This window comes from Nannobrachium achirus (genome assembly GCF_963921795.1).
Source record: "Nannobrachium achirus genome assembly, chromosome: 10".
In the NCBI taxonomy this organism is placed as follows: Eukaryota; Metazoa; Chordata; class Actinopteri; order Myctophiformes; family Myctophidae; genus Nannobrachium; species Nannobrachium achirus.
In genome coordinates this window covers 36918322-36940606 of record NC_137819.1, presented here as the reverse complement: position 1 = coordinate 36940606, position 22285 = coordinate 36918322, and the positions used below count along the sequence as shown (strand labels likewise).

Here is a 22285-nt window from a genome sequence, read left to right as displayed (position 1 = left end):
CACTTGAATGGAAAAATATCTGTCACAGATAAAAAGAATTATCAGTATCTTACGATCCACTTGATTGGAGAAAGATATTTTTTGGAGCTGTGTGGAGCTCCCTATACGTGGCCGTGTGTGTGGGTCTGTCTGTCTCCGTGTCTCCGTGTCTGTCTGTAGCCTGCAGTAACCTTTTCTGACCACACATGTTAAGGGAGGGGCGCTGTTGCACACACACACACACACACGCACGCACACACACACACACACACACACACCCACACACACACACACACACACACACACACACACACACACACACAGCTCCACTTCGAACAGAGGTTCGATTTTTTATCTGTTATCTGGCCCAGTGGGAATAGGCCTTTACCCATACCCTTACTTACCCTTACCCTAACCGGACTACTGGGACCTTAAAACAACAGGACATCGAAATATCTAGATTTAGACTGTAGCTCTCTGGTGTGTCGCTACTATCACTCTCTCTATCTCTCTTTATGTACTGTATCTTCCTTTTGCTCTCTTTCTCTCTCTTGCTCTGTTTCTGTCTTTCTGGATGGATGTCTGTTTGTGTGTGTATGTCCTTCTCTCTCTCCCGCAGTTACATCAACACAGCTTAATCATCCAAAGTCTCTCGCTTGATCTTTCATCTCAAATCTCCATCTCCTATACCCTGACGTTCTGCAGCGGATTTTCCCAAGCTTGAGTCTTGAGGCTTTATCTCTCTGCCTCTTCATTTCTATATCTCTGTTTGTCTGTCTGTTCGTCTGTCCGTCCGTCCGTCCGTCCACCAATCTGTCCTCTCTCAACCTCTGTGTCACTCTGAAGGACTTAACGAAACCAACTGTCCCACACAATGTTTGTGTGTTTCTCTGTGCTTGCCCTACATTTCTGAATAGATGCTGTAGGGTGAATGAGCAGACAATCACCCCGCCATCAGGCAGGGTGACTACAGTCTCTGCGGGCGTGGAACCGTTTCGCCTACTTTGTATTGTGTGTACGCCTATTCACGTACACGTCTGTCTGTCTGTCTGGGATGAGTTTTCGTAGACTCTTTTGAAGCACTGTGTGCAGAAATTGCATGTAACAGGATTTTAAGTGGCAGAAATTGCTGTAATGATGGTGTGGTATTGTCGTGGTGGGTTTGTGGTACTGTGTGGTTTACTATGCACAGTATTTATGCACGTAGTACGCATGTTTATGGGTCACGCTTGAATGAGTGTGCACACAAAGGCTATTTATGTGTGTCGACTGTAAATAACAATGTGCGTGTGTGTGTGCGTGCGTGTGACAGTGGATTTTTTATTTAATTTTTTGTGGATGCTTACAATAACAATTTGTGGTCTGTACAATACACTGTACTGTGTAACTGTGTCTCCGTGCGTGCGTGCGTGCACACATCAAGGGATGAGCAGGGTGTCTGCTAGTGCACAGACTGCACACGTACAGCTTATGTAACGGCCAAGCGTGTTGGAGCGCTGCGGTATAGATGCTCACTCTTGTGCTCTCGCCCGGTACCACAATATTTGTGTATGTGTATGCATTTACCTACCGACCACCTCACTGTGAGTGCATGCATTAGCATTAGTAGCCATTGACCTGGGTGTGTGTGTGTGTGTGTGTGTGGGTGGATGTGGTGTGTGTGTATGTGCATGCACATCGGCATGCATGTGTGTGTGTGTGTGTGTGTGTGTGTGTGTGTGTGTGTGTGTGTGTGTGTGTGTGTGTGTGTGTGTGTGTGTGTGTGTGTGTGTGTGTGTGTGTGTGTGTGTGTGTGCTTGCGTGTACGTGTGCATGACAGTCTGCAGTGCTGCATCCAGCCAGCTCTGTATCAACACAGTGACCACACCAAACCATCTGTGGCTGTCAGCTGAAGGGCCAGCCTGTCGCACTGCTACAACAACAATACCACTGGACGTCTGGATCCACGTGCACAAACGCATGTGCGCGCGCGTGTGTACCTGCGTGCGTGCGTGTGTGCGTGCGTGTGTGTGTAGAAGTGGTGGGTCACACTGGTGCAAATACAACACAGACATGAAAGTGTGTGTGTGTGTGTGTGTGTGTGTGTGTGTGTGTGTGTGTGTGTGTGTGTGTGTGTGTGTGTGTGTTTGTTTGTCTGTGTCTATGTCTGTGTCTATGTCTGTGTGCGACATAGACACACAGTGAGTGAGCGAGTGTGTGGGCTCCTGCGATGGTATGCATTAGTACTTGTGTGCCTTTCTCTAAGCATCTCTTTTTTCTTTTTTTTTGCACACTACAGCACACGTTTGCATGCACGTGTGTCTTGTCTATCCCGTTGTTGTGTGTGAGTGTTTTAATACTTGTGTGTATTGTGTGTGTGTGTCTGCGTGAGGGACTGGAATGCATATATGGGTCAGGTCATTCTCCTAGGAAGCGTAATCCCAGGTTTAGACCAATTTACTCCGTCTCTGGGTTCCCACTCTTCCTGTTTGAGCAACCTGATGGCAACAAGCACAATGACCTCACCACAGCACACAGCCATTGGCCCGCAGAACTGCTATCCTTTGGCCAATCGCAGGCAGCTCTGGTGACGTACAGCCTCTGAAGTCTCGAGTGATTGGATGGGGAGGCGGGACGTAGAGGTCCTGTGACGTCTGAGGGATTCTGATTGGCTGCTCGGCTAGAGAGAGCGTAAAACAGAGAGAAGGAGTAGTGAGAATTTGGGAGTTGGTGTTCTTTTGGCCACTCTTTAAAACTACACTTCATACCTGTAGCTTGTATACAGTGTATTGTGGACAAATTGCAAGTGAGAAAGCAGGTTATAGAATATGTACTGGATGTGGAAAGAAGACAACAGTAATGCTATGGGGTTTCTTATAGTCTGTGACTTGATTAAACAAACAAATGAATGCAATGCAATGAAAACAAGAAAAACAAACATCTACTTTCGAAAGTAGGCCCAGACAGTCCTCAGAAAGTGACTGTTGCTGTACTTGCATGCATGTCAGTTGTCTGCATGCTTGTCTGTCGCATAGAGTTATAGGTGGTCTGTCCCTGTTTGTAGAGCAGGGTACTGGGGTGAGTGAGGGGGGGTACTGAGAGAAAGGGAGAGAGAGAGAGTTGGGGAAAGTTAGGGAGAGAGAGATGGGGAGTGAGAGAGAGAGAGAGAGAGAGAGAGAGAGAGAGAGACAGAGAGAGAGACAGAGAGGGAGGGAGGGAGAAAGAGTTTCTGAGACGCTGGGCTGGCCCATCATTGGCCGTCGCAGCCTCGGTCCCTAACAGCTGTTCAGTGTTTTCCCACACCGCGATTGGCCCGTCGTCTCCGTCCGTCAATTTCACTTCGGCACGCGGCTCCGCCCCTCCGCGCCGGTCCCGGCGCTCCTATTGGCTACTGTACGCGTTCGTCGCTCCGCCATTGGCCCAGCGGCCTGGTTGTCAAGGCTTTGGGGGCTTTCATTCACCATTTTGCGACTGTAGTGTAATAAGAAGGTACAGGGCAGTCCGGTATAGTTTTTTTCTCCTCCTTTTAAGTTGCTTTGCTGTGGGAGAAACACGAGCAAGTCCCTTAATTATTGGACATTAAGCGTGTGTTTGTGGCCCTGTTTCTTTCCCCGCTGGCTGGACACAGCGTCGGGCTGCAGGAGGACTAGAGTGTGAGTGTCTCGGGGTGAGTAATAATAATAAAAAGCTTTCCCCACAAATCTTTCTCTCCTCCTGCAGCACTGCAGTAACAGCTTGTTGTGCTTCCCTCTGCTCGGAGCCTGGTGCTACGTCTGTACATGTTTACACAGTATGGCTGATATGTAGATATATATTTAAGGGCTCGTCGTTGTGTTCTGTTCCATAGCTGTCATTATTTCAATACGGGCTGCGGATGAGGGATATTATATAGAGGGCGGATTGGGTGTCTGGGGGTGAAAAAAGGGAGCGGTGCCGGACGGGTTGTAGTGAAGCTAGAAACTTTTCCACTAGAAATAAATTCAACGCCATAACTGCCATTGGACTTCCTACAACTGTTCTTCTCTTCTCCTCTGTATGATAATCGCAACGAAGCTTCACAGCTAGGCTATATACGCCGTATATATCTATCTATAAGCTCTCCTTATTTCTCACGACATGGATATAAATAGGCTTAGTTTTCTTCCTATTTTGATTAATGAATCAATGAGGCTATTTGATTGTAGCGTTTACGTGTTTTTTGGGGCGTGCGTTGCCGGGGCCTTTACTCTTGTTTCTGCGACTTTTTTGGTTTGTTTGTTTGTTACAATATGACGACTTTCACCCTTTAATACAACGTTGTTACAACCCCGAGCATCGACACAAAGTTGCACCAGGGCTTCGGCGATGTTTCACAATGACTGTCACTTTCGGATTGGCGATAATAATTACTTTAACCGATGTTTAACCTATGCCGCCGGCGTATGTAGGCTATAAGTGACCGGATTGACTAAAAGTACGGTGTTTTCCGTCGATGACACTTTGATAGTGACACGCACGGCCACGCACATAACACTATTGGATGAGATCACGGCTTAATATAGGCGTTTTAAGGCGTTTATTTGCCGTTATTTCCATCCAAGCGGCCTGGTGTGTAGCTGAGGCCTAGGCTTGCCCTGCACACACCGTTCACGGCCTGTTGTGTAGTAAGCAGATAGTAATCGCAGCAGCACTACGAGGGCTGCTTGACACATATACGGTACTATTGAGCTAAAGCAGAGGTGACGACATTCCTCCGGTTTACTTTGCATTTTGCAGTTAGTGCCTCTTGGCTTGGCTTGCGTAGATCAAGTTCTTTAACTGTGGGCCGGGAGTGAGTGTACTTACTTACACACAATGTAACCAAATAGATCCTATAGTCGCAGGTCACTTTGGTTACATTTGTTATCAGAGTTTTAATGAATAAAAACAACATTGATGATTTTATAGGGTACTTTCGTGTGTGTGTGTGTGTGTGTGTGTGTGTGTGTGTGTGTGTGTGTGTGTGTGTGTGTGTGTGTGTGCTTGTGTGTGCGCGGCGCGCATACGCGCGCGCGTGTGTGTGTGTGTGTGTGTGTGTGTGTGTGTGTGTGTGTGTGTGTGTGTGTGTGTGCGTGCGTGCGCGCGTGCGTGCCTGCGCGCGCGCGTGTGTTATCTGCGCATTTATTTCAGCCCATAAGTTTGGGCTACATTTATGATTGCGCCATTAACTTCATCGAGGCTATTATATGAACTTGAATTAGGCCATATATGAATATGAATTATCCATGAATTGAGTACAAAAGGACCCCAATGTAAACATGCTTTCTTGGGTTTAAATCCTATTAGTAGTATCTGAACTGTATACTGTCCTGGCTTTTCCAATGCGAACTGCTAATAAAGAATTCAGTCAATCAAACTGCTATATGGTCACGTTGCTCAAACTATGTGGAGTGTAGTAGCCTCCTATTTCACCAGGAAATAGTAATAGCTACGCAATAACATAACATGGTTATTACTGTTACTATTAGAATACGACTTGTGGCTGCCATAGATATAGGCAACTAGCTACTATACAACTCCCATATAGGATTCTATTCTATCTATCTATGCTCCATATATTTCACTAAGGCAATATGTGTTGCATCAGTATATCTTTGTGAAAGCTGTTATCATGACTCTGACACCAGCTGTTGTACACAGTACACTAACCCTACTGAGTAAACACATGGAGCATACCTCTATCGTGACCAAGTAAGGCAGCCTGCCAAATTATTTTATGGCGGCTGTTCTCTACGAGTCCCCTGTCCTAAATAGGAATTTACATATAGCACACAATCATGCAGGCAATGGTGATGATGACTGCTTGCTCTGTAGACTATAGAGTAGGCCTATATAAACTACCTCCTATCATCGGATAGGTGTTTGCTGCCATCTCTCTCCCTCCCTCCCTGTGTGCGTGATGTGGCCTTGAAACCGAGGGCTACTACTAGCTAGCATACTCATCCTCTCTGGAGATGGACGTCTCTCTCCAGCCGACATGACACGTCCCATATTAAAAGGCAGGGGGTCATCGCCATGCTGGCTTTTAAAAATCCTATTTATTTCCATGGACACAAAACATGTTTTTATTTCCATGGACACACAAATGAGTGGACAACAATAACATTACCAAAACATATAAAGAGCTATAGCCTTAAATTACCTTTACAGGTCTGTGTGTATCTTAGTGCACAAATGGAACCAAATGGACCTGTACATTTATTCCATTTCTGGCTGCACACTCCCAGAGTTAGGGGAGGTGAAAATAAAAACCACATTAGGAGTCCTAGTGGACTCCTAATGTGCAATGATAGTGTCATAGTAAATCAGTGACATACATATTCTGAGGAAAACCTGGAGACTGAGACATTCAGCAAAATTGGGTGTGTAATGTTATGTAAAAACAAAACCCCCCAAAAAACAAACTGACAAGGCCAAGTCTTGCTACGGGACACATTTGTCTGTGCAGAGACACATTGCTGACCTCTGTTAAAATGACATAAGCTTGAACTAACAGAAGATTGTTTTTTTTTTAAAGTCAGACAGGCAGTCAAACAGGCAGGCAGACAGACAGACAGACAGACAGACAGACAGACAGACAGACAGACAGACAGACAGACAGACAGACAGACAGACAGACAGACAGACAGACAGACAGACAGACAGACAGACAGACAGACAGACAGACAGACATACAGGCAGCATGCAGAAAGACAGAATGGTTGGGAGTAAACATAGATTAGCCATATAGACACTTCAAATCTAGTATACGTAGTTGGCCGGAGTCCATCTTTACATTGAATCTCTTAGCTAAAAATGTCTGGAGCTCATATATTCTCCAAATGTTTGTCCCCAGAATAGGGATGCTATAGGTTCATATGTGGTTACGGTGGACATACATGTAGGCACGTGCACACATAGACATCAAAGGGGGCTTGAGCCAGACCATGAATGCAGTTTTTACTGTGGTGTAAGAAATGCAAATGCCCTCTTTCCATGCCATACCTGAAGGCAGCATTCAAGAGAATTGCCAATTGTCCAAACTCTCCTGAATTTGAATGCATGCAGCATCTTATGTTGAACGAATTTCCCTCTCTGTGTAGAAATCAAGCATCGAAAATAGCTGAACTCCAAGCTCACCATAAGGCCCTTTTAGAAATTTCAGCCCCTGCTGAAGACAAGTTACCGGACAGACGTGCAGATAGATAGAGACTTAGGAAGGCAGACAGACAGGCAGGCAGGTTATAAGACGAGTACATAAGACAATATAGAGATAGGCGGACAATGAGACTGGTGGGAGGACAGAGAGACTGGTAGAGAGAGAGAGAGACCTGCAGGCAGGACAGGCAAAGGTGTATAAGCAAGCAGGTGGACAGGCAGGAGGATAGACGGACAGGCAAGATGAATGGAAATAGAGGAAGACGGGCTGTGCTGACAGACAATTTTTTAAAATGTCGACAGCCTAGATAAAATACAATACAATACAAAGCATCTATCTGTGTCATTTTAGATTCTTGCGTTGGCTATTCAATAACAGCAGACGTTCAACAGGGGCTGATAAGGTCTCAGAGGCACTTGCCTGTCTTGCCCAGAGGTCATGCCCACTTGCCCGAATAGTGCGTTTTCATTTATAAAATGATAGGTAGATATGGGCACTTGTAGAAATAAATAACGTTAAATTGATAACTGCAGAGTGTTGGGAATTGGAAACCAGAACGAGTGCAACTGCTAGTTGTAAGAAGCTAGTTGTTCATAAATAGCCAGTAATATTTAATAAAGACGGAAACCAACATGAAGTTTTAGTGTATAGACTATAGACGGTATCTGCACATTTCTAAAGTGACAATATAAGGACTTATTAATACCTCTAACATGACAAATTAAATATTGGCCAAATTGTAAAATATTAGAGGCAGAAATTGTGAAAATAGCTCATAACGCCTCGCGTTTCGAGGCGTTGTGAGCATGTAGATCTGCTATTTTCACAATAGAACCGTGTTATAAAAATGTAATGATGAACACTTAGTGCTCGTCAATATATGATTATTTTGGGGGTTGCGGCCTGGGAAGGTTGAGAACCACTGATCTACAGTACAGCATGCCACCTTGTGCCATGCTTTATGCAAGCTTGTACATCTGCTATTTCTGAACGTTTTTGAAAAATCTCGAAAGTATTTGAAAAATGTCGAACAATTTTGAATTTACGAAAATGTTTTAAAACTACTACTATTCACAAAGCATTTGTAGAATCTGCATCTGGTCTTAAAGGGTCAACTCTGACGATGGACCCGTAAGGGCAAAGTAAGTGTGTAGACAGACTGACAAACTAATAGATATTCAGAGTGTGTAAACAGACAGGTGATCGATGTGATACAATGACAGGCAAAGGACAAGAGGTACTAGCATCATTAAAAGGCTGTTATGTTGGAGATGTGGGGCTGTTGTTGTGATCCTCACTGTTGTACAGTAGTTGTTGTCGACGTCTCGCTGTAGCTCGGAGGAGCTCGATGGAAACTCCTGTGTTGGAACAAATGAGGCAGAACACACACAGTGACCCGGGCATGCCCTGCACATACAGTATCAGACACACTCTTGCATGTGTGCACACACACACACACACACACACACACACACACACACACACACACACACACACGCACACAGACGCACACACGCACACGCCCGCACACACACACACACACACACACACACACACACACACACACACACACACACACACACACACACACACACACACACACACTCAGTGCTGGGTGGAAGAAGAAAAGAGCAAACACAACCTACTCCTTTTCGAATTACAGGCATTTCTCACGCAAGCCTGTATCAGCAAAAAAGAAAACAAATAATATATATATATTTATTTTACATTTTGTCAATGGGAGCCTGTCTGTAAATGACCTCTGGTATAGTATTTGAGTGATTCTGCATGGAATAAGAATATATATATATATTATGGAATAAGAATGCGTGTACGTATCAGTGATGTTACTAGGTTTTCAATGTAATGGGTCCCGGGACCCACAGGTGGTCATTCAAATGGGTCCCAGAAAGGTTTTATGAGTCCTCAATACAATGTTTTCGAGCGCTGTGAGCTTGTAGATCGGCTATTTTCAAAATGTTTGCCTATTTCTTATATTTATTTTACAATTTGGCTAATGTTTGAACTTAGAACTACTAAAACTACTAAAACATGTGCCCCTAATGAATTCGGGCGCGCAAAATGGCGTCGGACGTCGGTGGAATCAAAACATTGACGTTTCTATCGCCTGTTTAAGACTTTCTACGTGGATTTTATTTGTGTTAACGTAGGGTAAAGTAGGATGCTTTCACCCATGAACAATGGTGGTGTCTGTGGAATTTTAAAATGTTTTTCTTTTACCGCGACCCGGTAAATTATTTTAACATGGACTCCAATGGAGGCGCATCCCCGGGACCCCAGGACCATGACATGAATGAATGAGTTTTTGATGCGGGATGCGCACGTAATGACATCACTGACGTATATCAGTTAGTACTATACCAAAGCCAAAGAGAGAGGGGGTTGGGGGTGGGTGGGTTTGGGGTAGAGTTCTCAAATTCTGCCCGAAACCGACCATACCCGAACCTAAAATGTAGGGCCTGAAATGTATGCTAATCAGTCGGGCCGGGCCGGGCTCAATGACATTTCTTTATTATTATTAATTATATAACCTTTACTCTGTGTTAGTTTTCAAATATTTCCCGAACCCGACTCTACCCGATCTCAGGCCCGCCCAGTTAGGGCCGGGCCTTCATTTTCAGGCCCGTTGAGAACACTTTTTTGGGGGGGTGAAGTAGGGGGAAGTTAGCTAATGGTCTTTGACAGGAAGTGAAGATTGGAGGGGTGGATTTACTTGAGTATGAAATACACAGATAAAGGTCATCACTGAGAGAGAGAGAGAGAGAGAGAGAGAGAGAGAGAGAGAGAGAGGGGAGGGTGGTACACAGATATGCAGAAATGGACAGAGGTATTACAGATCACCCTATGGAACACCGGCGAGAGAGGCATAGTAGACATAGTAGGAGGGGTACAGAGTACAGAGAGAGGCATACATCTCACTATAGGGACAGATAGAGACAGATGGCAATATAGAGTCGGTGAGAGAGAGAGATGTGCACTGCACACAGAAATACAGAGAAAGGGAGAGGCGTACAGACAGCATTATAGAGACGGCACGCAAGAAGAGAGATAGTGAGAAAGCTAGCAGAAGAGACAGTGGGAAAGAGACACAGAGACTGACTACGTGAGAGAAAGAGAGAGAGAGGAGGGAGGGAGGGAGGGAGGGAGGGAGGGAGTTTCAGAATGCGAGTGAACAAGGAATTCCCCCGCCTCTACTGCCCTGGCCAAGAAACCGTTGTGTGTGTGTGTGTGTGTGTGTGTGTGTGTGTGTGTGTGTGTGTGTGTGTGTGTGTGTGTGTGTGTGAGAGAGTGAGCTAGCAAGTGCGCGCACATAAAGGCTTGTCTGGGCAAGCACTTTACAAGTGCTCCTCACTATTTCCATACTGTGTTGTAAGCCCATACAGTGTTTACCCTAAAATATGGCCTTTTGCTTTTAATATGTATCTTGCATGAATGCAGGCCTTGCGTAACGTGAGTAGAACCTATTATGTAATGCTTTAATGTGTAATGAATTTGTAAATAAGTCAAAGATGACTGTAGTACTACGGCACGTAGTGAGTGACTAAACAGGTGGCTGAAGATGTCATTATTTTTAATGTACAAACGTGTGGCCGTTTTACTTTTATTTTGAAATTCATTTACTTTGAAGTTAACATTTACTCAGAATTACTTAAACATTGCTTTTTAAATAATAATACTTTATTTTGGTGAGACAGGTGTAATGGTTAATATGCTGAATTGTAAAATGTTCCTACCTGTTTATTCGCTGCACTCTTTGTTGAGATTCTATTCTACTGTATCATAATATGGAAATAAGGTATGGACCACATTCCCATTATCAAAGCCTTTATTAGCTATGGGTTTAAATCAAATTGTGATTTTTATTAAGCAAAAATCTCAAAAGTCAAAAACAAGCAACAACAAATGAGGGGAAAATGTTGGTTTGTTTTAGTTTTAATTAGCCATTTTCCTTTCAAAAGCATACAGTTTGCTCTACCTCATACAGTGAATAGGCTTTGTTTATGTCATGTCACAATACGTTTACCACATGAGTAATCCTCTCTCTGTGTCTCCCTTCCATCTCCGTCTCTTTCTCTCTTTCAGTTTCTCGAAAAAAGGTGGAAAGTCACAAAACAAGGACGAAAGTAACGACATGAGAGAGAGAGACACCGGGAGGGAAATAGAGACGGCAACGTGGTGAGAAGACAAGAAATAATTAAAAAACGAGGAGTGGAGCGAGTGTGAGTGCCGAAAGAGACAGAGAGTGGCAGAGTCTCCGGGTTAAATAAATAAACAAATCGAAAAGGACTTGTCTGGTGGGGAAGCAGGGAGGGAAGGAACACAGAGAGACAGCTAGATGAAAAGATGAAGCCGTTGAAGAAGCAGGGCCGGCGCTCCCCTCCCTCCACCCGGACCAAAGGAGGGAAGCGCCGGGGCGCGGGCGACACCCCCGACAGAGGAGATAAGAGAGACCCGGACGAGCACAGAGACGGGAGCAGGTCCCCGGAAAACAAAAACCACACCTCCTCACCGTCATCATCATCATCATCATCGTCGTCCTCCTCCACCACCTCTTCTTCTTCAAACTCAGAGTCCTCCCAGGAGGAGCCGATCAGGACGGAGGGTCTTCACAGAGACGCTCTGAGGCTCTCGGATCCGGCAGGCGGGGGTGCTGCGTCGATGGACAGCAGCAGCAACAGCAACAGCAGCACCCCCAGCGCCAACAGCAGCCCTAACCCGGCCTCCAGCAGGAAGACGGCCACCTTCAAAGCCCGCATGCCCAAGAAGAAGTACATCTCGGAACATTGCTCGCCCGCTGCCAGTAGCCATAGCAACCCCGCCTCCGGCACGCCCACCCCCCCACCCCTGCTCCCCTCTGCTCCTCCTCTGACCGGCGGGGTTATAAGCCAAGGGCCCACAGGAAGTGACGTCAGCGGTTCTGAAAACGGCAACAACGGCGACAGGACCAGCATCAGCAGCACGGGGACCCCTCAGGACAGCTCCCCGGGACCACCCACCCTGCCTCTGTCCCTGGGAGCGGACAGAGACAGACCGGGGGTCGGGGAGGGGCTGAGAGAGGCGGAGAGAGTCTCGCCCAGCCCGCTGCCCCGCTGCTCCTCCACGGACACGGCCAGCGAGCACTCGGCCGACCTCGAGGTGGTGGGAGACACGCACACACGTCCCCCGATGCCCACGCACCACAACCCCAACAGCCTCCCCGACGCACTCACCGATGCCCTGGCCAGGGGGCTGAAGAACCAGCGCGTGCTCGCCCGTCAGCTGAGGCGGCGGAGCGAGGAAAGGATGGACGATGGAGGAGGAGGAGAAAAGACAAATGGGGAGAGTTCAGAGTGTGTGTTCCGCGCCGGCGTGGTCCGTAAGGTCAGCGGTGAGTTGGGCAGCCTTGAGGTGCTGTTGAACGGAGAGAAGGTGCTGTGCTGCTACCCATACCGCCACCAGCAGGGCAGCGGCGAGGAGGACGTGGACATTATCCTGGACGCTCCTCCTCCAGGCTCTCACCCGGTGCCCATCGGCACCCGTGTTTGCGTGCCGTTTGGAGATCAGGACAGTGGCAATGACGGCCAGAGGCAGTGGTACAGAGAGGGCGTGGTGACCCAGGTGGACTCGCACCCGGCCGTGGCCCACCCTTACCGTGTGCTGCTGACCGAGGACAGGGGGGAGGCGACGCCCCGTCCCAGGGACGAAGAGGGGGAAGGCAGGGGGGCGGCGGCGGGTTCCACCAAGGCGGTGTGGGTCTCTCGGCAAAGTCTCCGCCTCCTGGTGCCCCCCTGGGACCTGGACCTTCCCGCCATCTGTACCTCCGGAGGAGGAGGGCGGGATGAAAGGGAGGTAATCAGGGAGAGTGAACAGGAGGAGCGTGAGGAGAGGGAGGCAGAGGTGGAGCAGGAGTTGTGTCATCGGGTGATGGTCCAGACCAGCATGGCGTCCATGCTGGGCCACGGTGGCGGACTGCCTTACCCTGGCATGGTCCCCACCTCCTCCAGCACGCCTTCCTCCTCCAACATCAGCTCCCCCATCACTCCCTCGGGCTCTGTCCTCAGTCTGGCACCGGGCCGGGACTGGGAGAGAGAGAACGACCTGGAGCTGCAGAGACACCAGGACATAGAGCGGGAGAGGAGCGCCACACTTCAGCAGCAGCAGCAGCAGCAGCAACAGCAACAGCAGCACCCGTACATGCCGGGTGCCATGGAGGACATGGAGGTGTCCCACTTCAGCATGGTCCCCATGGGGGCCATCGTCCCGGGGCCCAGCCCCATCGGGGTGTCCCAGCACCGCCACATCATCTCCAAGCCTCCGCCAGGCTACCTCAGCCCTCACCTGTCGGTGGTGCGGGGCATCGGGATCCCCTCGGCCCACCTCGCCCTCAACCCGCATCCGCCTCCCTCCCCGGTGCTGCTGGGGCTTGACCCCGCCGTGGCGGGCGGGGCGGCCATCCTCGCTGCGCCCCAGCTCCCTCCCCTCCCTTCCATCTGCTCTTCCACCGCCACCTCCTCCTCCTCCAGAGCAGAAAAGGCCTCCTCAGGTGGCTCTTCGGGCGCAGGAGGAGGCTCAGGGGGAGGCTCAGGTGCCGGTGGGACGTCTTCCTCCTCCTCGCGCTCCCGTACGCCACTGACGGCCGCACAGCAGAAGTACAAGAAGGGTGACGTGGTTTGCACGCCCACCGGCATCCGCAAGAAGTTCAACGGCAAGCAGTGGAGGCGGCTGTGCTCCCGCGAGGGCTGCTCCAAGGAGTCACAGCGCCGGGGATACTGCTCCCGTCACCTCTCCATGAGGACCAAAGAGATGGAGGCCAGCGGCGGAGGCAGGGAGCGGGGAGGAGCCAGCAGCACGGGCACCCTGACCCCCTCCGACCTGCGCCTGGGCGGCGGCAGGGCCAGCTCGGAGTTCGACTGGGACGAGACGTCGCGGGACAGCAGCGAGGCCAGCAGCCGCGGCGGAGACTCCCGTCCACGCCTGGTCCTGCCCTCCCTCCTTCCCCAGGACCTGTCACGCTTCGACTTCGACGAGTGCGAGGCGGCGACCATGCTGGTCTCCCTGGGGAGCTCGCGCTCAGGCACGCCCTCCTTCTCCCCCATCTCCAACCAGTCGCCCTTCTCCCCGACGCCGTCGCCCTCTCCCTCGCCGCTGTTCGGCTTCCGCCCGGCCACCTTCTCTCCCATCACCGCGCCCCCTTCGCTGACACCACGGCGCCACCGCCAGCTCAGCGGAACGAAGCTGCCGGGCATGCTGGGCGGCGAGCGTGAGCGCCACCTGTCGGGCATCATGCCCACCTTCCAGACTAACCTCACGTTCACCGTGCCCATGAGCCCCAGCAAGAGGAAGCTCGACAGCCACCATCCTCCGCCACTCCCAGCGGCCCAGGACTACCAGACCAAGCCTGAGCTGCATCAGCAGCAGTCGCAGCAGCTGATCGGTGTGGGGATTGCGGGTGGCGGGCCGGGGGACCCAGCCCTGGGCCTCAGCCCCGCCGCCTTCCGCGTCCTCTCCCCCCAGAGCCAGCCAAACACGCCCTCCTCTCTCTCCTTCCCCCGGCCTCACAGCGCCACCAGCCGCCCCCCGTCCTCCGCTGCGTCCACCCCTCCGCCCATGCTGGTGTCGCCCACCCCTCCCTCCCCTCTGCCCCAGGAGCCCTCCCCCCGGCGCATCGTGCCGCTCCGGGACTCGCCGGTCATCGTGAGGAACCCGGACGTCCCCCTGGCCAAGTTCTCCGACGGCCCGCTGGGGAGGAGGGAGAGGAGCCGGTCCAGGGAGCACAGCCAGCCCCCCCACCTGGCCGCGCCTCCCCCGGGCCTGCAGGTCCCCGTGCCCATCAACGGGGCCGCCACCAACGGAGCCGTGCTCCTTCGCAACCCAGCCTCCACCCTGGTACTGGTCACCTCCAGCTCTGTAAGGACAGCACTCTTTCTACTTTCTTACATTTTATGACTGTGAGTGAAAGCATCAACTCAGCCTTTAGATCAATTAGTTACATAGCTTTTTGAGTGGTGCTAACAGCTCCTACATCTGGCTTTGTGTGTACAGTATGTCAGTATTTTTTGCTCTGGACCGCTAGTATATTTCACACAATTGTCAAGCAAGGACCATCGCACCCCATCTCCCCACAACAATATAGATACTGTATATTTAAGCATAATTATAAGTAGGCATAACACAGTCATTTCTATTTTCTCTATATATAAATCTATGTATTTTATTGACATTGAACAATTATGATCTTAAAGCTAGATCTTATATTTAGTTGCGCGCCGGTGTCCCGCAACAAAATTAGCCGATCGATCTACAAGCTCACATCACTTTTCAGCGTGACGGCGTTGTAAGGTTGTAGATCGGCGTGCGGCAACACCGCGCATACTGTGTCACATAAAATGTATGAAATAAATTGATAGATTTTCCTACTAACCCTGTGGTTCTCAAACTTGGGGTCGGGACCCCAAGTGGGGTCCCCAAATTATTTTGTGGGATCCCCACAGATGACTAGCTTAATGTAAAAAAAGAAACTAACTCACCGGTAAACAAACACGGTATAAGTGTATACAGGGTATCTTCACATTTATGAAGTGACAATTTAAGGACTTTAAGAGCGTTTTAATACCAAACTGGCCAAACTATCAAATATTAAGTGAGCAAAAGGTGAACATTGTGAAAATAGCCGATCTACATGCTCACAACGCCTCGCAGCGCGAGGCGTTGTGGAGCATGTAGATCTGCTATTTTCACAATATTTATCTGTGGAACCGAGTCACAGTAAATGTAATACCTACAATTCCAAGTGCTTGTCAGGGTGGGGTTCCTAAAAAGGTTTGAGAACCCCTGTACTAACCAGCCGGCATACCTCCCAGTCTCTGACCCCAGGTACACCAGGCCACTCTGCCCTGTCCTCTCCCACCACCCTGGGCTTGGTCTCCACCTCCAGCGGCTCCACCCTCACCTCCTCAGGCTCCGGGGGCCGGGAGAGGGACAGGAAGCCGGGGGGCCACCAGGACGCCTCAGGAGGGGCCCTGCCACAGCCGGTGGCCTGTCACCCCTCGCCCACTGCCCTCCTGCCCCTCATACTGCCAGCCGAGTCGCCCCACCCCGCCCCGCGGAAAGACATCATCATGGGACGTCCAGGGACAGGTAAGGAGGAGGAGGAGGATGTGTGTGTGTGTGTGTGTGTGTGTGTGTGTGTGTGTGTGTGTGTGTGTGTGTGTGTGTGTGTGTGTGTGTGTGTGTGTGTGTGTGTGTGTGTGTGTGTTTTGGCTCAAAGAGGTGAAAAGGAGTTTTATCTGTGATCCTTGCACTACACTCCTTACTGTTGTTGATATAGATCTGACAGCTTGCTCTGTTTCTGTCCTTACCCTAAGGTTATCAAAGAGCGCTCCCAGAGGGAGTTCCAGCTCCAGTAGTTGATTTTAACAAAAACTATATTCAGTTTTGTTATTGATGTAATTTCTACAATGCAAAACATATACAGTATATACTGTATATATATGACATTCTCACAATATTTTCCATATCACACACACACGCACACACACACACACACGCGCACACGCACGCACGCACGCGCGCGCGCACACACACACACACACACACACACACACACACACACACACACACACACACAGCGGTGTGTGAATGAGCGGTGTTCTTTCTGGTTCATATGACAGGGATGACTTGCAGTGATAGCAGATCTTTGTGAAGCACAGAGGTGTGGGAGGTTTTAACATTAACTGTGGTGTCTCAGGCAGTGCTATATACTCTGTGTGGGGGTTGACTCAGAGTACAGTAACTGTGTGTGTGTGTGTGTGTGTGTGTGTGTGTGTGTGTGTGTGTGTGTGTGTGTGTGTGTGTGTGTGTGTGTGTGTGTGTGTGTGTGTGCGCGCGTGCGTGCATTCGTGCGTGCGTGCGTGTGTGGTCTGGTGTGGTGTGAGAATCAATGAGTTCCACTGCTGTGTGTGTGTGTGTGTGTGTGTGTGTGTGTGTGTGTGTGTGTGTGTGTGTGTGTGTGTGTGTGTGTGTGTGTGTGTGTGTGTGTGTGTCGTATGCAAGGGCTGTCATTGATTGTGTGCTTTGTTTGTATTCCTATATATGTCTATGTTATGGGGAGTCACCGAATGTGTGTATCTATGTCTATGCAGTAGGTGGACAGTACATTTACTCAATTTCAATCTGTACTTATAAGTACAATTTTGAGGTACTTTTACTTTACTGCAGTATTTCAGTATTTTACTTCTACTTCACTACATCTCTCAATATTTTCCTTCATCAGGCAAATGTTGTACTCTTACTCTAGTTTTTGAAAACTTTAGTTAGTAGTTACTTCATTGAATTTGATTTTTCTTATACAAAATATACGCATTAACCACTTATTTACCACCTATATTTACTTGGGCTATTTCCATTTATTTTTAATATATATAATTTTAGACATATAACGGGACATTCTGCATAATGAATACTTTACTTTGCGTACTTTAAGTATATTTACCAGACTTTTACTAGGCGGGCAGTGCAACTGAACAGCGAATTTTAAAACGTTGTGTTCTTACACTGCATTAAATAGTTTTGTTGGGGGCGTTGCCGATGACATTTGTGCTCGTGTGTGGGTGCATGCTAAAAATGTCAATGGTTAGCCGGTTAGTCACCCAAAAAAAATGGATAAGATCTGAATATGCTTAACAGCTTATTGGTTTATTTGCATACTTTTCCATAATGATAAATACACGTTTACATTTTTTTTTTTTACAATGATGTTTGGTTAACTAATGGGAGAGAGATTGTTGTCATTATTGTAAATACACTTACACTTGCATTTCCAGTACATACATTTATGTTCCGTCGTGCGATGGCGTTGCGAACCAAACACCTGATATCAGACCTACAGCTAGGTCTGCTATTCTTAGTGAGGAAGTATACATTGGGCTTAACGCTGCTATAGCTGACCAGAGGAAAGTGAGAGCGCATCACTAAAAAAACAAAAATTAAATGCACAGTTTTCTGATAATTTCACAAATTGTGTGTAGGCCTACATTTTGCAAAATGGTGCTCTAATTAATACATTGGCCGATACGAGCAACATTATACTGTTTATATTCAGCTGTGTAGGCTACTGCATTTTAGATAGATTAAAATGTATGCTAATATTATTATTATTATTGATTCTTGATAAACGGTCATGCAGAATCCTCCCTCATAGTTAGAATAAAAGGGTAGTGTGACCTTGCCCTTACTAAGTAAAAGTTAATTAAACGGATAAAGATGTTGGCTAACCGGTTGCAAAACCATCCCATCTCTAGTGTGTGTGTGTGTGTGTGTGTGTGTGTGTGTGTGTGTGTGTGTGTGTGTGTGTGTGTGTGTGTGTGTGTGTGTGTGTGTGACTTAAGTACAAGTATCAATACCCTATTGTAGAAATAGTCTGTTACAAGTACTAGTACTAGTAAGTGTGTTAGTGAGTAAAAATAGTAAAGTGTTGGCATCAAAATGTACTCAAAGCATGAAAAGTGGAAGTAGAATAATATTTGCCTCTGAGATGTAGTGGAGTAGAAGTAAAAGTACTGAAAATTCAAAATACTCCTGTAAAGTAAAGAATACCTCAAAATTGTGGGGAATCATTTACAACTTTAAACTATGTCATTAATATATGTGTGTGTGTGTGTGTGTGTGTGTGTGTGTGTGTGTGTGTGTGTGTGTGTGTGTGTGTGTGTGTGTGTGTGTGTGTGTGTGTGTGTGTGTGTGTGTGTGTGTGTGCGTGCGTGTGTGTGTGTGTGTGTGTGCGCGTGTGTGTGTGCGTGTGTGTGATAACTGTGTGCTAAAGTTCTCGCTGAAACCTTAAAAGGGTTGGACTATTGACATGTCTAGACATGCAAGGCTGTTGGAACAAAAGAGAGCGGGCATTGAGGACACTCACAATTTCACCAACACATACACATTCAGCCGTGTCTCACTCACTCACACAGTCACACATGCGCTCAATGCGTGTGTGTGTGTGCGCGCACGCGCGCACGCACACACACACACACACACACACACACACACACACACCCACACGCACACGCACACACATCACGCACGCTCGCACACCCACACACACTCAGTCAAATGCAGCAGACAATCAACAACCTCAGACAGGGCACCAAGGGCAGCTCGGGCGTGATGTGAATGTTTCTCGTCCTCTCAATAACGGAAAAAAATAAAAAGGGGAGTAATCGTATTGCCAGCGTGTTGTCATGGATACCGTGTCTCGCTCTGTAGAATTAGTGCAGTAAAGTGTTCAGGTCTGTGGCTGATTACAGGAGGAGAGCTCCTTCACTCTCTCTCTCTCTCTCTCTCTCTCTCACTCTCTCTCTCTCTCTCTCTCTCACTCACTCTCTCTCACACACACACATAACAGATTCACACTACATAAGTACGTGAACCTACATTCACAGGCTTCCCCTACACATGTACTTGTGGAGATGTTGCCACTTATAGACACCCAGAACTACAACCACACACACACATACGTACATACAGTACATACGGTTCATCAACTAATGCAATGGCTATCCCTGTGCACACACACAGAAAAGTACGTAGGCACACGCGCGTAAGCGCACGCATCTCCTTAACACTTTCCCAGCCGCCTAGCCTGTGCAGTGTGCCGATTGCTCTGCTGTCATACATTTTTTAAAACACCTCGGAGACACAAAGAGCGCAAAAACAAATATTAAGGCGTCAGGCAGAAGAGGAGCGCCCGTGGCGTGTGTGGCCCTCCCTTGTTCGCCGCGAAACACAGCTTCATTAGCATCAGCAGTTACATCGGTGCTGTTTTTTCCACTCGCATCTGCAAAGGTTCTGTAAGGACTGCGAGTGTAAGGTTACGCGTCAATGTAGCTGCTGTGCAAGTTTCGCCTTTTCTTATTTCTTTTGAACGGACACTATGGGAACCAATTCAGGGCAAAGCCAAGATAAGGCTAGATGCGCACCAACTACGTAGATGCACTGCGGCGCGACAGCTTAGCTACTCTACACTGTAGAGCTCAAGACCCTGATGTTAGAAAGGAGAGTGTGGAGGGCAGCGATTCAGGAGGCTAGTGGAGTTGGTGTTCGCTAGACCTCACTCTCGCATTGCATTTCATTGCAAGTTTTCTGAGCTCTGTTGCAGCACTTTAAGTACGCTTTTAAAAGTAACAGCCATTTAACTTAATATGTGTAATAACAGTGAGGAAACCATTATACTGCTGCGTCACCTTGAAGGTAGTAGGTATTTAGTAGTTTTTACTACTTACTAGACACAGTGGTCAAAGTACTTACTGTACATTTCTCACTTAAGTAAAAGTATCAATTCTACAATGCAGAAATACTTACTTGTTACTTGAGTAAAAGTACAAAAGTATTGGCATCAAAATGTACTCGAAGTACTAAAAGTAAAAGTACTCGTTCTTCCATTTCATGTTTTCAAAATATATGAAATAATTTGAAGATAGCCAATCTACAAGATCTTGTGGGTCGGCTATTTTCAAATAGCCAAAGTACGGTATTTGTAATAATATTTAAAATCTACAAATTAACTTGCAACTAAAGTTGTTACTTTAAACCAATGTTTAGGGCGTAACGTGTACTGTGTGTGCTGTCTTTTTGGCGACTGAATTTCCCACGCGGGATCAATAAAGCTCTTATCTCATGCACAGTCACAGTAAGGAGCACCTCCCTCAGATACTATGGAAGTAATAAATAACATAAAGAAGGATTAATCAACCACAACAACATGGTTCGGTGACCTTGGTGGTGCAGAAACGTATTGACATCTTTACAGAGTTGCACAGTACATACTGCACTGACACGCTCGGTACAAGGACGGGACTTGGGACAATGACAGTGCAGGGCCATACTAAAACTAGTACTACAGACTAGGGATGGGACGATAAGTGATATTATCGTTTATCGTGATAAAAAACACTCACGATAATCGTATCGTGGAGATTTAATATATTGTGATATCGTCCTCCATCATGCACTGGGATCAATTCACCTTTTTTTTGCCGAGCTGCATATTCAGTACCACTTAAACCCTTTATAATTGGTAAAAGGTACTTATAATATACGTACTTGATACAGTCTTTTTTTCACTCTCTATAAAATGTCTTTGCCAAAAAATAGCCGATCTACACGCTTGTAGATCTGCTATTTTTTGGCAAATGTTCCGCCTCAGGATAATGGATTTTGATTATAGTGATAATATCGTAAATCGCGATTACTTTTGTCGCAATAATCGTGATATGACATTTTCATATCGTCCCATCCCTACTACAGACTGGTACACACTGTCCGTGCAATTTTTTTACTAGATATTTAGCTCAGGCTCATCTCGTCCCAGGGGTGACTTGCATCCAGTGAGTACAATGAGACAGAGAACCGTGCCAGAGTCGATATTCTAATGCTTTAGATTTGCAGCCCCAGCAGCAGGAGGACATGCCGAGCTCTCGCTTTTCGAATCTCGATATCCATATGAAACGAGCACTGGGGTGGGCAGCCTGTAAATGGCTAGCTATAAATACACAGTTTAAATACTTAAATATCAGCGTGCGGCGTGACACTGTGCTGCTGCTGCTGCTGCTGCTGCTGCTGCTGCAGAACAGAGGTCACTGTCGCTTTATAGTTCTAAACCTGTGGGTCTCAACCTGTGGGTCAGGACCCCCGGGGGGGTGGGGTGAGGTAAGGACTTTTAAGACCTCTTTAATACCTCAAAAGAAAGAAGGAAAAGAAAAAAAAAAGACTCATCAAAGGTAATCTTCAACGTTTTCAGGCCAAGGACCCCTTAGTTGAGAGAGAGATGAAGCAGGGAGCCCCCACAACCTTTTCAGAGATTCCATATTTTCAGCACAATCATCAGTGTATTTTGGATTCATGTCAATTTGTGTTTTCAGATATTTAACCTCTTGAACCATTACTTGAACCTTTCACTGCCGAAAATAGCCGATCTGGTATCAGGTATTTTTGGATAAAGTTCTCTGAATATTGACACTGGGTTTCAAATGGTTAATATAAAAAAATAGGACCCTGTAGGTAGTAACTCTGAGGACCCCCTAGGTGTCCCGGACCCCCTGTTGAAGACCCTTGAACTACACTCTAAAAACTGGTCAAATATTGGCCAATAGTCAAATAATATATAGGCAATTCTTTTTTTTT

At 47.6% G+C, this 22285-nt stretch overlaps 1 protein-coding gene across 5 annotated transcripts in view; it reads left to right on the top strand.

The window, feature by feature from the left end:
- The first annotated feature begins 3448 nt into the window (after nucleotides 1-3448).
- cica (capicua transcriptional repressor a) overlaps nucleotides 3449-22285 on the top strand; it is a 59358-nt gene continuing 40521 nt past the window's right edge. For all 5 annotated transcript variants that reach the window (XM_080734859.1, XM_080734860.1, XM_080734857.1 and 2 more), the window contains exons 1-3: nucleotides 3449-3625; nucleotides 11219-15022; nucleotides 15976-16252. In XM_080734859.1, coding sequence (XP_080590985.1) covers nucleotides 11480-15022; nucleotides 15976-16252 — 3820 coding nt within the window. In that variant the 5' untranslated portion in view covers nucleotides 3449-3625; nucleotides 11219-11479. The remainder of the gene's footprint in view (nucleotides 3626-11218; nucleotides 15023-15975; nucleotides 16253-22285) is intronic.